We start from the raw sequence: 16,250 nt of genomic DNA on the forward strand, positions 1-16,250 counted from the left end.
CAGAACTAGAATCAAAATGAGAATTAGAATCAGAATCAGGTGACAGAATCAAAATCAGAATGTTAATGCAATCCCAACCCAATCCAGCCGTATACACCCCCGTACCAACCTTACACCATGTGGGGAGACAACTCAACCCACCCATTCGCTACACACCACAGAATTTGTAGCATGGCTGCCAGAACAGATATTGTGACAGAGTCACCAGATACAAATATTATGGCAGAGCCACCAGAACAGATAATGTGGCAAAGCCACTTAACAGAATACGTGGCACAAAGCCATCAATAACTGCATTATGTTAGGCACATAGCCCTCAACTAGAGTAACATAACCGGTACACAGCCCTAGGTAAATGTGATGACACACAGTCGTCAATAATCATATGTTGGCACATAGCCTTAGGCAAATACGTTTGGCACACAACCATAATCAGGTTGGGACAGAGCCATATGTAGGTTGGCGCAAAGCCATAATTAGAAGGCTTTAAGCCATCGATAGCTGTATCATGTTAGGCACATAGCCATCAGCGATGGTAATATAGTCGGCACACAGCCTTGGGTAAATATGATCGACACTCAGCCATCGATTGGTCCACAGTGGTCTCGGGTGACCCGTTCAAACTTATCAAATCAGTACGAATATACGGCTTGTAAGCCTTCGGTGGATCCACAGTCGTCAAGCAACCATGCGATCCTAACAGATCAGATCTTCCTCTATACAAAATCCGAACCCATGCAACATGTCATGTATGCAAAATGTCATGCCCATATTTGAATTAAACAATCACAGTCAAGTCATTTATATCACCAACATATATTCACAATCAAATCTGTCAACCACACAGTCCAAGTCAGTCACTTGCCCACAAGGGAAAAATAGTCATTTAACACCTTAGGGGCAAAATGGTAATTTTACCCTACAAGGGTATCTCGGTAATTCTACCCTACAGGGGTATTTCGATATTTCTACCCTACAAGGGTATTTCGGTAATTCTATCTTACAGGGTTATTTTAGTAATTCTACCCTACAGAAGTATTTCGGGGTATTTCGGTAATTCTACCCTTAGGGGTATGTCAGTAATTCTACCCTATAGAGGTATTTCGGCATTTCTACCCTACAAGGGTATTTCAGTAGTTCTACCCTCAGGGGTATTTCGGTATTTCTACCCTATAAGGGTATTTCGGTATTTCTACCCTACAAGGGTATTTCGATAATTCTACCCTACAGGGGTATTTCAGTAATTTTACCCTATAGGCGTATTTCGGTATTTCTACCCTACAAGGGTATTTCGGTAATTCTACCCTACAGGGGTATTTCAGTAATTTTGTAAATCGAGGGTAAAACGATAATTCTATAAATCGGGGGTACTTTGGTAATTTTACAAGTCGAGGGTATTCAGTAATTTTACAAATTGAGGGTATTTTAGTAATTTTGCAAACTGAGGGTATTTTGGTAATTTTACAAATCGAGGGTATTTTAGTAATTTTACAATTGACGGCATTTCGGTAATTTACAAATCGAGGATATTTAGATAATTTTATAAACCGGAGGGTACTTTGGTAATTTTACAACTGGGGATATTTCAGTAATTTGGTAAACTAAAGTATTCTAAATAGGGATAACAATATGAATGGACCTAAAGCCCTTCTCAGCCCAAATGGGCCCACACGCTCGTGTGGCCTTTTTAGCCCAAATCTAGCCACAGATATGAGATTCACCTAGCCTAGTCCAATATTTACTACACAATCAAACAACTTATCCAATTGGGCCCGTAGGCCCATTGGGCCAACATGGCTTTCGACCCATCGCAGCCCGAAGTAGCCATCCTACAGCTAGAGTAGTGAGAAATACACACCTGATAGGAGACTGGAGTTAATCCGCGCTCTGAGCACTCTTAACCGACGCCTAACCCAAACGAGCACGCCATAACACGAAAGGGATCAGCCAAGAAAGGTACATTTACTCTCCTCATGGTTCTCTCTATTTAAAGCCAGCTTTGCATCCACTCTTATCTTATCTTCCCGATGTGGGATCCCTCCATCATCAGAGTTTAAATTCAATACCAACTCTTGCCGCCCCCTGTTAGCAAAATAAATGCTCTTGGATTGCCATTAGTTTCGAACCCTAGACCTCCTTGCCAACTCTCTGAGGCCACCTTCCTGCCTCTTATGTGGCGCTACTTTGCCACTAGACCACAAGGCTTTTTGTCGTACAATTTCTCCAACAATATTCTTAAGGCCTACCTACTACACCCAGGGTTTGATTCACCTTAAACCAAATTTTTTGCTAGAGTCTAGGTTCAAACCCAGGACTTCTCCACCACTTCTCAGCATAGTTAATCACTAAAACAAGCCTTCATTAACGAAATTTACATGCACAACAAAATATTATAAGCTACCTTCAACCGCTCCCATGCTCAAGGCCCAAAACTTCTAGGCCCAAATTCAGGGTGTTATAGATTCTGTTATAGGCTGCAACCCAAATGTTATTGTAATAGGCTTTGGCCCACGTATGCTCTAAACTGGACTGTATTGTTTCTGTTAATAGGCTCTAGCAAGACTGTTTCTGTTTCTGTTTCGGTATATTGACTGTTACTCTAGTAAGGGGATAATACACTGAGTTTTCATAAACTCACCCCGTTTATTAGCTGTATAGGTAATCCCCAGGGTTAGGTGGATCGGTGTCGCAGGGGGACTCGGAGACGACCACACAACTGCACATGTTTTTCTATTTCGTTTATTTAGTTAAGCACTTTAAATTTTATATGGGTTATAATAAGGCCTCTTTATTTTTTAAAAATCTTAATTATGAAGTTTATTTAGTATGTTTAATATCTGTTAGAAGTAGGACATGGTTTTCCAAAACAATAACTGTTTTCAGACACTACGTTTCCGCAACATTTTAAAAATGCTTTCGCAACTTAACTTTTTTAAATAAAGTTTTTAGTAATTAATTTAAAACTAGCTTTTACAACTAAAAGAGATTTTGGGAATAAAATTATGTATTTTTCAATGAACCACGTGTTGAAAATAAACTAACATAATTGGGATTTTACTCAAGTTTTCAAATAAGAAGGGTTTTTGAAAAACACTTCAATGTGACACGTCAGATTCTAGCCTAACTTTTAGGTCGGGTTTGGGGTGTTACATTTAGTGGTATCAGAGCCAAGTTGCCAATCTCGATTATGGATTGGGTTTTAAAATTGAATTTCTGAAATAATTGTTTCAAAGGATTCAAATTGTTTTTCTGAATGTTTTCCTGAAAGTGTGGGTTACTGAGTCTCTGGCACCGAATCCGTAGGTTTCTTTAGATATTAGACTATACTTAAAATTAGATTTTTGTATTTATTCTATATGTGCTTTGGAAGAACAGATTCTTAAGTGAGCAATAGTACCGTCATGGATTCTGAAGGTAAGTAAGGTCGCGAAGAGCTGCTCGTTTCCCCGGAACATGAGATTGTCCAAGAGACGGAGGTCAAGGTAGGTCCGCCAACTTCGGGTAATGATAACCTAGAGCTTGGTACAGAGGCACTGACCCAGTTAGTAAGGGAAGTGCTGGAAGAAGTGATTGAGGCAATAGTTAAGGCGAATGGTGAAACACTTCAGGCTAGGTGCTTGGATTGTAACCAGAAAAGAAATTGTAGTCCGTTAAAGCAAGAGCGCCATTCTGTGAAATGTGTTAAGACGCGTCCGAACTTTCCGACTTGCAAGCATTGTAAAAGGTGTCATCCGGGAGAATGCTGGAGGAAGACAGGAGCATGTCTTAGTTGTGGATCTAAAGAGCATCGGGTTCGGGATTGCATAGTTCCTTTTAAGTCAGGTGTGTTTTGTTTGGATGTGATGTTTGAATATAAAAATTGTATGCATGTGTGATAAATATCTATTTGCTTATGTGGTTGATGTTTGGTTAGGTGTGAGGGGTTCTGAGATTAAGTTAAAATGTATCAGTGTTATTTGGATTAGAGTGCGCAGCAATAGCGTAGTGGTGTAGTTGTTACACAACTACCCTGTTACTTGGAAATTTCGAGGATGAAATTTCTTTTAAGAAGGGTGAATTGTAACGCTCTGAATTTCTGGGCCTAGAAGTATATGGCCTTGTGCATGGAAGCTGCTAGGAGACTGCACATAAAAGTTTATGTGTGGAAGAAATATCACATTTGATGGTCTGCTGTAGTGGTTAAGTAATTAGGATTGTTGGAAAAGTCCTGGGTTCAAACTGGGCTTTAGTAAAAGTTTACGCTTTTCTCTTAAAAGAGCCTTGATGTTAGTGGATAGGCTTTAAGAATATTTTTGATGAATTTATAACACAAAAAGAGCCTGTGGTGAGTGGCAAGGTGGTGTGTTGTGTAACTGTGAGGTCTGAGGTTTAAGTCTTGGGATACGCAATGGAGTATTTATTTTGCTATTTGAGCTATGTAGGAGGTGGAGTTGGACTGGAACTCTGTGGTTGAAGTGGTCATAAGAATGTGGAAAAATTCTAATGGTTGAAAGTAATCCCACATCGGGAAGCTAACATAAGAATTGGCAAGAAGCTGGCTTTAAATATAGTGAACCAGATGAGCTGGTGGGCGAGGGGAAAGTGATTAAGACTCAATGCAGGGTGTGCCAAGGTTGGTGATTGTGGACTTCGACGCGTTCTCATTAACAGGTGTGTATTCACACCCCTCGTTATTGAAAATTGGCAAAAGCCAAAAAAGTCAAAACTTCGACATCTGAGGCCTCACGAGCGTGCGATCGCTCGTGGGGTAAACCGAGCCCACAAACCATGGGCGATAGATTGTAAAGACCCCCACGAGCGTTCTCGTGTACTGAGGCTGTTCTGGGCCTCGATAGGCCGAATGGGCCGATAGGCCCCGTGGGCCCGCTGGTGTAAATTTAGCTGTTAGTTTGGAAGTGGTTGGGCATGTCATGTCGTGTACATGGCATAGACCGTTAAGGGCTCTGTTGGGCCGAAATTGGCCATGTAGGCCCAATGGGCTCGTGAGCCTCACACAAATTGAATCCATGGTAAGTGATAAAAAATGTACTGGGCTATGGTGTTCGCATAGCCGTGACTGAAATTGGGCTGAATGGGCCACACGAGCATGTGGGACCACTTGGGTCGAGTATGGGTCTTAGGTCCATTTACACCGTTATGTCTATTTAGGTTACTTAAGTAGCTCGATGCGACGATGGACCTTCTGTTGGGTCGTTAAGACTCCGGTTTGTAAAATTACCGAAATACCCCTGATTTGTAAAGTTACCGAAATACCTTTGTACTGTAAATTATCAAAATACCCCTGTAGGGTAAATTATCAAAATACCCCTGTAGGGTAAATTACCGAAATACCCCTATAGGGTAAAATGACATTTTACGCCTGTAGGGTAAAATGACGTTTTACCCCTATTAGGAAAATGACCAATATACCCCTAGAGGTAGAATGACTGTTTAATTTGTGTTAAGTATGACTGATGTGCTTATGATATGTATGTAAATGACTATCACTGAGCAGTGCCATACTGCATACACGTGTAATGAGTGAGCATGACATTCTGTATGCACGACATAATGCATGGGGTTGGGACACTATTATGGAGGAAAATTCTGTACTGAGGACTTTTAGCCTGTTATTCTGATTATGGCTTTGTGTCAATATGCTATTGAAGACTTTGTGCCGATATGCTATTGAAGGCTTCGTGTCAGTATCTTATTGATGGCTTTGTGCCGATATGATATTGATGGCTATGTGTCGATCTGTTATCGACGGCTTTGTGCCGATATGATATTGATGGCTATGTGCTGATCTGTTATCGATGGCTTTATGCCGATCGTATTATCATAATAATGGCTTAAAGCCACGCATATTGCTAGCAGTTTTGCTGCGATTTTGGTTAGTGCTGCAACCGGTGCTAACATTGAAAGTGTAAGGATGGTATGGGTGAGTTATTCCGCACACGTAGTGCAGGGTTGGATGCGATAACATGCATCCATACATTCACACATTCTGTTCTGTTATTAGTTTGGGCTAGGCCCAACTGATTCTGTTATGGGATGTGACCCAAATGTTATTGTAATAGGCTTTGGGCCACGTATGGTCTGAACTGGACTGTACTGTTTCTGTTAACGAGCTTTAGCCAAACTTTTTCTGTTTCTATTTCGGTATATTGACTGTTACTCTAGTAAAGGGATTACACACTGAGTTTTTGTAAACTCACCCCATTTATTAACTGTGTAGGTAATCCCTAGCGTTAGGTGGATCGGTGTCGTAGAGGAACTCGGCAATGACCGCACAACTGCACATGTTTTTCTATTTCATTTTTTTAAGCAGTTTGGTTTTTATTTGGGTTGTAATAAGGCCTCTTTATTTCCTTCAGTTTTTATTTGGGAAGTTTATTTAGTATGTTTAATATCTATTAGGAGTAGGATACGGTTTTCCAAAACAATAACTGTTTTCGAACACTACATTTTCGTAACATTTTCAAAATGCTTTCGCAACTTAACTTTTTAACATAAAGTTTTTAGTAATTAATTTAAAACTAGCTTCTACAACTAAAAGAGATTTTAGGAATAAAATTATGTATTTTTCAATGAACCACGTGTTGAAAATAAACTAATGTAATTGGGATTTTACTCAAGTTTTCAAATAAGAAGGGTTTTCAATGAAAACAGGGTTTTCGAAAAACACTTCAATGTGACACGTCAGATTCGGGCCTAACTTCTAGGTCGAGTTTGGGGTGTTACAGCATACCTGTACCATCTCAAAATAATTTCATACACTTTCTCATCCTTGTCAAACCCAATGAACCACTCAGAATAATAAATTCAGATACTCGGGGAACTTTGTACACAGGGTGCCACATATGTTGCAATTGCTACCTCTATCTCATATCACATATATGTTCCCTCTTGAGCCAACAACGGGCCTACTCACACAAGTTGTCAGTCAAGACGTATCTACTCGGTGCCGGTCACACAAGCTGTCAAGTAACCACAACATACACTGATATACTTAGCCACTAGTCCCACGGACTTAGAGTTTTCCCAAGCAATCCGTGCGGCCTCAAGCGTTCTTTCGCTCAAAAACGCCTAAGTCAGCCTATCTCGCAACAATTAAGTATCCTTCGCTCAAAAACGCCTAAGTCAACCTGTCTCGCAACACTGAGGATTCAATAGAACTCCTCTCAAGAACGCACGAAGAACAGCAGAAGAACGAAGTAAGAACGATCTCAAAAGATGAACAAAAGCCACAGAAAAATAAGAACACTTGAGAGAAAAGTTTGAGTGAATACTCTCAAAATTCTATTAATCATTGAATGAATACAATGAGGGGGAGAGGCCTCTATTTATAGTTGAGCCTTCCCAACATCAACGGTACAGATCGAAATACATCAATGGTTAAGATCTAAAGCTACCAAGATATCAAATCTCTAAGATTACAGAATCATATCTTTTAAAGATTACATTAAAGTCTAAGATCGCATATCTTTGAAGATCTCCTTCCATATTTGCCAAGCATATCTTTGAAGATTACTTTCCATATTTGCCAAGCTCCGGAGATGGGCTTTCAATCTCTCCAAGCACTGGACCAGTCTGATTGGGCCGAATGACCTCCCTTAAAAGCGATAAATCGCACAAGTCCGTCATGGTTGCAAGTCTCCTTTCGCAACCCATGACATTCTCCCCCACTTGTTCTAGCAACGCCCTCGTCGCGTCCCCCTTCATGGAACTGGGCTATTTCCTCTTGGAATTGCCACAATGCCTCGGCAGGTTCCCAACTTGCTTCGCTGTCAGGTAGTCCTTTCCATCGTACCAAGTATTCGTGTCGTGGCCGATGATACCTTTGTCTCACCACAAGATCTGCCTCAATGTTTTCAACTTCTCTGTCATAAGAGACTTTTACCCCCATTGGTGCTCGTTCCGACTTGCCTCGATTTGGATCCTCTTGATCCCCATGGTATGGCTTGAGCATGCTTACATGAAATACTGGATGGAGCTTCAGCTTTGCTGGCAACTCAAGTTTGTAGGCCACCTTGCCTACCCTCTTCAAGACTTTAAACGGCCCCTCATACCTTCGCACAAGCCCCTTGTGCAAACCCGTATATCGCAACATCAAGTGTAGTTTGGCAAGGACTGAGTCCCCCACCTGGAACTGCACATCCCTTCGATTCTGATCGGCCCACTTCTTGTTGCGCTTACTTGCTTTGTGTAAACAAGCCCTAGCCAAGTCATTCTTTTTTTGCCAATCCTTCGCAAATCGATACGCAGCAGGATTTGGGCCTGTATAACGGGTCGCAACAGCATTGGGTGTGAGTGGCTGCTGGCCTGTCACTATCTCGAACGGACTTTGGTTAGTTGCCCCACTTCCCTGCAAGTTGTATGAAAATTGGGCAACATCCAACAACTTGGGCCAATCCCTTTGCGTGGCACTCACATAGTGTCGGAGATAAGTCTCCAACAATGCATTCACTCGTTCAGTTTGCCCATCAGTTTGTGGATGCATGCTTGTGGAGAAGTTTAATTCTGAGCCCATTGACTTGAACAGCTCCGTCCAGAACCGGCCCGTAAATATCCCATCTCGATCACTGATAATAGACAATGGCACTCCCCAATATTTTACCACGTGTCTAAGAAATAAGCGAGCTGCCTCCTCAGCATGGCACTCCTTTGTAGCAGGAATAAACGTCGCATACTTTGAAAACCTGTCCACCACAACAAGAATACTTGCAAATCCGTCAGACTTAGGCAAACCCACAATAAAGTCCATGGATACACTCTCCCATGGCCTTTCCGGAATGGGCAAAGGTTGTAGCAAGCCGGCGGGACTCTTTAACTCAACCTTGTCTTGTTGGCATACTAGACAAGTCTTCACATAGGTCTCCACATCTTCACCCATGTGAGGCCAATAGTATCGATCCTCCAAAAGGGCCAAGGTACGGTGCATTCCCGGATGGCCCACCCATCGTGAATCATGGCATTCTTTCATTACTTCCTTGCGCAATTTCCCATAATGAGGCACATAGAGGCGGTGCCCATGGGTGTATAGTAATTCCCCATCAAGCCAAAATCTCCTCGTTTTCCCCTCATTGGCCAGCTCAACCAAGCTTTTGGCTGTGGGGTCATGGGACAACCCTTCTCGAATGCGTTCCAATAGGGACCCGTCAGGTTGACTGATGGCCACGAATTCCATCTTTCGGCTAAGTGCATCAGCCACCATATTGGCACTTCCTGGCTTGTATTCCATTGTGAAATCAAACTCCGCTAGAAAAACCTGCCAACGAGCCTGTTTGGGAGACAATTTTTTCTGGGTTAGAAAATAACTGTTGGCAACATTATCAGTAAGGACCACGAACCTGGAACCCAGTAAGTAATGCCTCCATGTGCGCAAGCAATGCACCACAGCGGTCATTTCCTTCTCTTGGACCGTATATCTCCGCTCTGTCTCATTAAGCTTTCGACTTTCGAAAGCAATGGGATGACCCTCTTGCATCAGTACTCCCCCAATGGCATAATCTGACGCATCTGTGCGTACTTCATAAGGCTTCGAGTAATCCGGTAATGCAAGTACAGGCTCACTTGTCATTACTTGCTTTAATTGATTGAAGGCCCTCTCACACTGTGGGTTCCAATCCCATACCTTACCCTTTTTTAACATGTCCGTCAAGGGTGCGGTAATTCTAGAATAGCCTTCGATAAAGCGTCTATAGTAGTTTGCCAACCCAAGGAAAGATCTCAACTCTGTCACCTTGGTTGGAGCCTCCCATTCGGCAATGGCCCGAATCTTGCTTTCATCCATCCGGATCTTGCCACCTCCCACAATGTGGCCTAGAAATGGCACCTCTCGTTGAGCAAAGGTGCATTTCTCCTCTTTGACGAACAACTCATTTTCCCTCAAAGTTTGGAACACCTTCCTCAAATGTTCCACATGTTCATTGAGTGTTTTACTATACACCACAATATCATCAAGGTAAACAACCACGAAACGATCAAGGAAAGGTTGAAGTACCTTATTCATCAAGGTGCAGAATGTAGCTAGGGCATTCGTGAGTCTGAATGGCATCACCAAAAACTCATACGAGCCATACCGCCTCACACAAGCTGTCTTTGGCTCATCTCCTTCGGCTATCCGAACTTGATGGTACCCCGATCTCAAGTCCAACTTGGTAAACCATCTCGCACTACCAAGCTGATCAAACAAGTCTGCAATGAGGGGAATAGGGTGCCTATTCCTCACGGTGATCTTGTTTAGGGCCCGATAATCAATACACATCCGTAATGACCCATCATGTTTCTTTTGAAATAGCACTGGTGCACCATACGGAGATTTAGATGGCCTAATGAATCCCGCATCTAAAAGCTCCTTTAACTATTTCCGTAATTCCTCCAATTCCGGTGGGGACATACGATATGGCGCCCTAGCTGGCGGCACCATGTTGGACACCAATTCGATCCTATGATCCACCTCCCTCTTAGGTGGCAAATTCTTTGGCAACTTTGCAGGCATCACATCTCGAAAGGATTGTAATACTTGGCCCACTTCCTTAGGGATCTCACCCACGGTCTTACTGGTTTCCTCAATCTTCAAAGTGGCTAAGTAGGAGACTTCATCTCTACGTACTCCCTTAACAAATTGGATTGCGGACAATGTTTTCCCTTTGAGGCTCCCCTTTCTTGTCAATCTCACCATACATTGATGGTTCGAATCTGAAATCATCATGAAATTACCGGAAGGACAAATCGTCGCATTAACCTGATCAAGAAAGCTCAATCCAACTACAAAATCATAGTCATCAAGTGGTATTACCTTGATGGATGCCGTACCGGTCCAATCGCCAAATTGGAGTTTTACTCCCTTTACGACCCCCTTAATTGGAACACTTTCCGAATTCACCGTCTTAATTCGACCCGGATCATTTTCAATATTGAGACCAAGTTTATGCGCAGCCCCTTCAGACATAAATAAATCAGACGCACCTGTGTCGACAAGTGCATTCAACTTTTTGCCAGCTACCATGATGTCCGCAAACATCAGCCCATGACTCCTCTTGTCTTCAACACCCCCTAGTATTGAACCAAGATTGTTATCCTCCACATCTGACTCTGCTTTCGCTTCCATAGCGGAGAGCGTCGCCTTCTTTGGACAATCCTTAATCATGTGTGGTCCATCACAATGAAAGCACCTTATAGGCCCACTCTTCCTTTTGTCCCATGGCTTTTTACTGTTGTCATTTCTAGGGGGCCTTTCTTTGTCTCCCCCACTATTTCCCTTTGGCTGGGACTTGGGCTTGAAAGACTCAGGCCTGTCTTTCTTCCCACCAAATTCTGCCAATGATTTTGCTACAGACATGGCCTTGGTAAGTTCTTGGACTCCTCGGCGTTGCAACTCTTGCTTCGCCCATGGTTTCAACCCATCCATGAAGGAAAAGAATGCCTCTTTCTCACCCATATCAGAAATTTGAAGCATGAGTTCGCTAAACTCCTGCACATACTCCCTCACAATGCCTTGTTGCGAAAGCCGGCGCAACTTTGCCCGAGCTTTATCCTCGGCATACTCAGGGTAAAACTGCACTTTGAACTCGTATTGAAACTCCTTCCAAGTTCTAATTTCTGTCCCACCACGTCTCACATCGGTGGACCTACGACGCCACCACAATAAGGCAATGTCAGTAAGATACATAGCAGCAGTAATTACCTTAGTGGCATCATCAGCAATGCCCTTGGCATAAAAGTATTGCTCGACTCCCCACAGGAAATTGTCCACTTCTCTTGCGGACCTTGTTCCCTTAAACTCCTTTGGCTTGGGAACATCCACGCTGGGCTTGGGTGTGACAGCAGCCAAGCCTCCATTGCCCAAAGCAGCCTTGTGGATTGTGAGTTCACCCTTGAGCTCCGCAATCTCCTCTTTCAAGGCTGTCAACATAGCCTCCACGGCATCAGTCTTACCAACCATCATAGTCTCGATGGCATCATCCCTACTCGTCATCTTCCCAATGTTATCCAACACATACTCTTTGAGTTGCTCTTGCATAGATTGCAACCCATCATTGACTTTATCATCGATATCATCAACCCTCTCCTTGACATCCCCCACAGATTCTTCAAGAGTGACAACTCGATCTTCCAAAGCCGACAGTATGTCCCTCGAACGGCTAGCCTTCCTAGCCCTCCCACGAGTCTCCATTCCATCAACATTCTCAGCAGCTTCTTTCGATATCGTTCAACAGTGTCTTCGAACGCTGGCTCTGATACCAACTGTCACGGACTTAGAGTTTTCCTAAGCAATCCGTGCGGCCTCAAGCGTTCTTTCACTCAAAAACGCCTAAGTCAGCCTATCTCGCAACAATTAAGGATCCTTCGCTCAAAAACGCCTAAGTCAACCTGTCTCACAACACTGAGGATTCAATGGAACTCCTCTCAAGAACGCACGAAGAACAGCAGAAGAACGAAGTAAGAACGATCTCAAAAGATGAACAAAAGCCACAGAAAAATAAGAACACTTGAGAGAAAAGTTTGAGTGAATACTCTCAAAATTCTATTAATCACTGAATGAATACAATGAGGGGGAGAGGCCTCTATTTATAGTTGAGCCTTCCCAACATCAACGGTACAGATCGAAATACATCAATGGTTAAGATCTAAAGCTACCAAGATATCAAATCTCTAAGATTACAGAATCGTATCTTTTAAAGATTACATTAAAGTCTAAGATCGCATATCTTTGAAGATCTCCCTCCATATTTGCCAAGCATATCTTTGAAGATTACTTTCCATATTTTCCAAGCTCCAGAGATGGGCTTTCAATCTCTCCAAGCACTGGACCAGTCTGATTGGGCCGAATGACCTCCCTTAAAAGCGATAAATCGCACAAGTCCGTCATGGTTGCAAGTCTCCTTTCGCAACCCATGACACTAGTAGGACGTACAGACCAGCCCCCAGATCACATAACATAAAACCGTTGTAACATGTCACTTGTATCCTAAGCTATTCCTAAGGTTCGATTGGGATTTCTTACTTTCCAAATCATTTTCAAATGTGTTTGCAAGGTCAATTAAACAATTCACACATAAATTAAAGCATTTAAAACACATTTAAAGTAAACCTTATTTAACATACGAACTTACCTCGGTTACAAAAATGGCCAAAGAGATCTATTCGTCGACTACTTTGGTTTTCCCCCGATCTAAACCCGAACTTTATTTTTCTTGCTATATAATACCACATTTAACTTATTTAATCATCACATTATTCAATTCAGCTCAAAACACATTATGGCAAAATTTACATTTTTGCCCCTAACTTTTCATCATTTTACAATTTAGTCCCTAGGCTCGTAAAATGATTTTCATTTAATTCTTCACAACCCAAGCCTAGCCAAATGTTGTTTGTACTCATAACAACCCACATTTTTCATTTATTTACACTTTTCTACACATGTTATAGACTTTTACAAATAAGTCCCTATTTCCCATTTTTACCGAAAATCACTTTACAAAAGTTGTTTAACAAACAACAAACATACATTTTTTACCACCAAACATCAAAATACAAGTATATTCATCATGGGTAAAATTTTAAACTTTAACTTTCTTTCAAATTAGTCCTTCAAATAGCTAAATCAAGTTATAATGATCTCAAAAATATAAAAATCGTTAAAAACGGGACAAGAACGGACTTACAATCGAGCTTGAAAGCTTGGCCAAAAACCCTAGCTATGGCTTCTCTTAAATTTCAGCTATGGGGGAAGAAGATGGACAAAATTTTGCCTTTCTTTACTTATTAGTCCATTTAATAACAAATTTACTAAAATACCTTAATGCATAACTTAAAATTTTTACCTACCCATGTCCATTTTTGTCCATCTAAGGTATAATGGTCTAATTACCATTTAAGGACCTCCAATTTAAAAGTACATAACAATTAGACACCTTTAACTTACAGAATTCAAGTTTTACACCTATTGCAATTTAGTCCTTCTAGTCAAATTGGGCACTCAATCGATAAAATTTCTTAACAAAATTTTAACACAATTATTCTATCATGACCAAAAAGCATGACCAAAATTTTTACACCAAAACCACTGTTCTGATTTGACCAAAAAATGAGCTATTACTAATTTAGCCAAATAGATAGAAAACATGATATCATATGCTTAAATTTAATAAACGAGATTGGTAAGTTTAGTTTCTATTATAAAAACTTACTAAGCATGTAATGCTTACTCCGTTTTATTTCTCCCCTGTTTTATAGTACTCGGAAGCTCATGAAGGTTGGAGATCAGTGGAGCATCGTCACACTATCAACTAGTCATTTTGGGTATACTTAGTAAAATCATTTTTGTAGAATGGCATGTATAGGACAACTTGACCATTAGTAGCTTGATAATAATGTTTTGTAACCTAGCCATTAGAATGGCTAGTAATGGGTTATTTTGGTATGATTAAGTAGGTTATTAATATATATATTCTTATGTGTTATGTTAAGTACATGTGATCAAATGATGTTAATGCCTAGTAAATCCAAGGTAAGATTGTAAACATGTATGCATGTGATGATATGTCATGTTGAATGATGGAAATCTCTTAATTTGAATGCTTGAAATGGTTGGAATGTGTTTTTATGTTTTGGTGCAAGAAAATGGTGAGTTTTGGGTGACAAATGAGGCTAGGAAATGGCTTTATTTTGTCTACATGGGCAGAAACACGGGCATGTGTCTTGGCCGTGTATGACTCACGGCTCGTCCCATGGGCATGTGGTCTAGCCGTGTGTCCTTTGCATCTTAAAAATGAGAAACAGAATGTGGCATAAACACGGGCGTGTGTCTCAGTCGTGTGTGCCAAACGGCTTAGAACACATGCGTGTGTCTTGGCCATGTGAAACCTGCACCTAATTAAATTAATTAACCACACAGCCTAGCGCACGGGCGTGTGGCATGGTCATCTGTACAGGTCAGAGAGTTACACGGGGTTGAACACAGCCTCTAACACAGGCATGTCCAAGGGTCACACGGGCGTGTCCCTTGGACCACATGGGCGTGTGAGCCCTGCACCTTAGAAAAATTTTACAGTGTCGTGAAAAATTATTAGATTCTCGATTAAGTCCTGACTCAATTCTAATGCTCGTAGTGGGCCTTGAGGTCAAATCAAGGGATGTTTGAATGTTCTTGGCTAATGAATAGTAATTTACATAAATTGTTTGAAAAATGTTCTGAAAGTTTTGGTAATACTTTGAAACCGTATTTCGACGACAGATACAGGTTAGGGGTGTTACATTTAGTGGTATCAAACCTACGGTTTAGCCGATTCTTAGATTTAATGTATCAAACACGAGTTTAGTTATACATGCCATTATATAAATTGTGATAGTGTGATGACTCCTGATTGTTTTAAATGTGTTTTTCATATAGTAATGTCATCTAACCGTGTAACACCCCTTACCCGTAATCGACGCCAGAACAGGGTACAAGGCATTACTAGACTTATACACAAGCATCACATAGAATGGAGACGTAAATTTTCATCTAAATTTAAAAATTTTTACAAACATTCATAACGTCCATAAAATGAGCCTACGAGGCCCAAAACGTGCTTTGGAAGTGGTTCGGGACTAAACCGAGAACTTTAGAAAATTTCTCAACACTTAGAAAATTTTTCATGTTTTTAAGAGCCACACACCCGTGCGGCTTGGGACACGCCCGTGTTGGCAGGACGTGTGGTCACACATACCCATGTCCCTAACCCGTGTAACTCTCTGTTTGTCACCCAAGAACAAATTGAAGACACACGGCCAAGTCACGTGCCCGTGTGTTAGGCCGTGTGGTTGATTTTAAATTTATGACTTTTCATAAAATAGGTTCTACTTCACACGCCTAGGGCACACACCCATGCCTGAGGCCGTGTCATCCACACGGTTGAGACACATGCCCGTGTCTCTGCCCGTTTGCTCAATTCTGAACATTCTATTTTGCAAAAATTAAGGTGCATGGGACACACGGCTAGAACACATGCCCATGGGGCAAGCCATGTGTCACACACGGCCTAGACACATGCCCCAATTGACTATTTTGGTATGTATTTTGTACTGTTTTTAATGATTTCTATGTTTTTGTGATCGTTGTAACTAGTATTAGCTAGCCCATGGGCTACTTTGCAAAATTGTTAAAGATTTTTAATGATGCCATTGTTGAATACATGTGTATTTTCAAGTTTCTTGATAGATTATGAATGTTTGTTGATAACTATACAAGTTTTGTTAAGTGATTTTTAGTGAAAATG

The 16,250-nt window shown here is 41.4% G+C and overlaps 1 protein-coding gene across 1 annotated transcript; it reads right to left on the bottom strand.

Moving 5' to 3' along the window:
- Positions 1 to 10,345: 10,345 nt before the first annotated feature.
- LOC107887609 (uncharacterized) lies at positions 10,346 to 12,160 on the bottom strand. Its single transcript, XM_041095173.1, has one exon. The coding sequence runs from the start codon at positions 12,158 to 12,160 to the stop codon at positions 10,346 to 10,348; it is 1,815 nt and encodes a 604-aa protein (XP_040951107.1).
- Between the last annotated feature and the right edge of the window lie 4,090 nt (positions 12,161 to 16,250).

Source organism: Gossypium hirsutum, chromosome A03 (assembly GCF_007990345.1).
Source record: "Gossypium hirsutum isolate 1008001.06 chromosome A03, Gossypium_hirsutum_v2.1, whole genome shotgun sequence".
Classification (NCBI taxonomy): domain Eukaryota; kingdom Viridiplantae; phylum Streptophyta; class Magnoliopsida; order Malvales; family Malvaceae; genus Gossypium; species Gossypium hirsutum.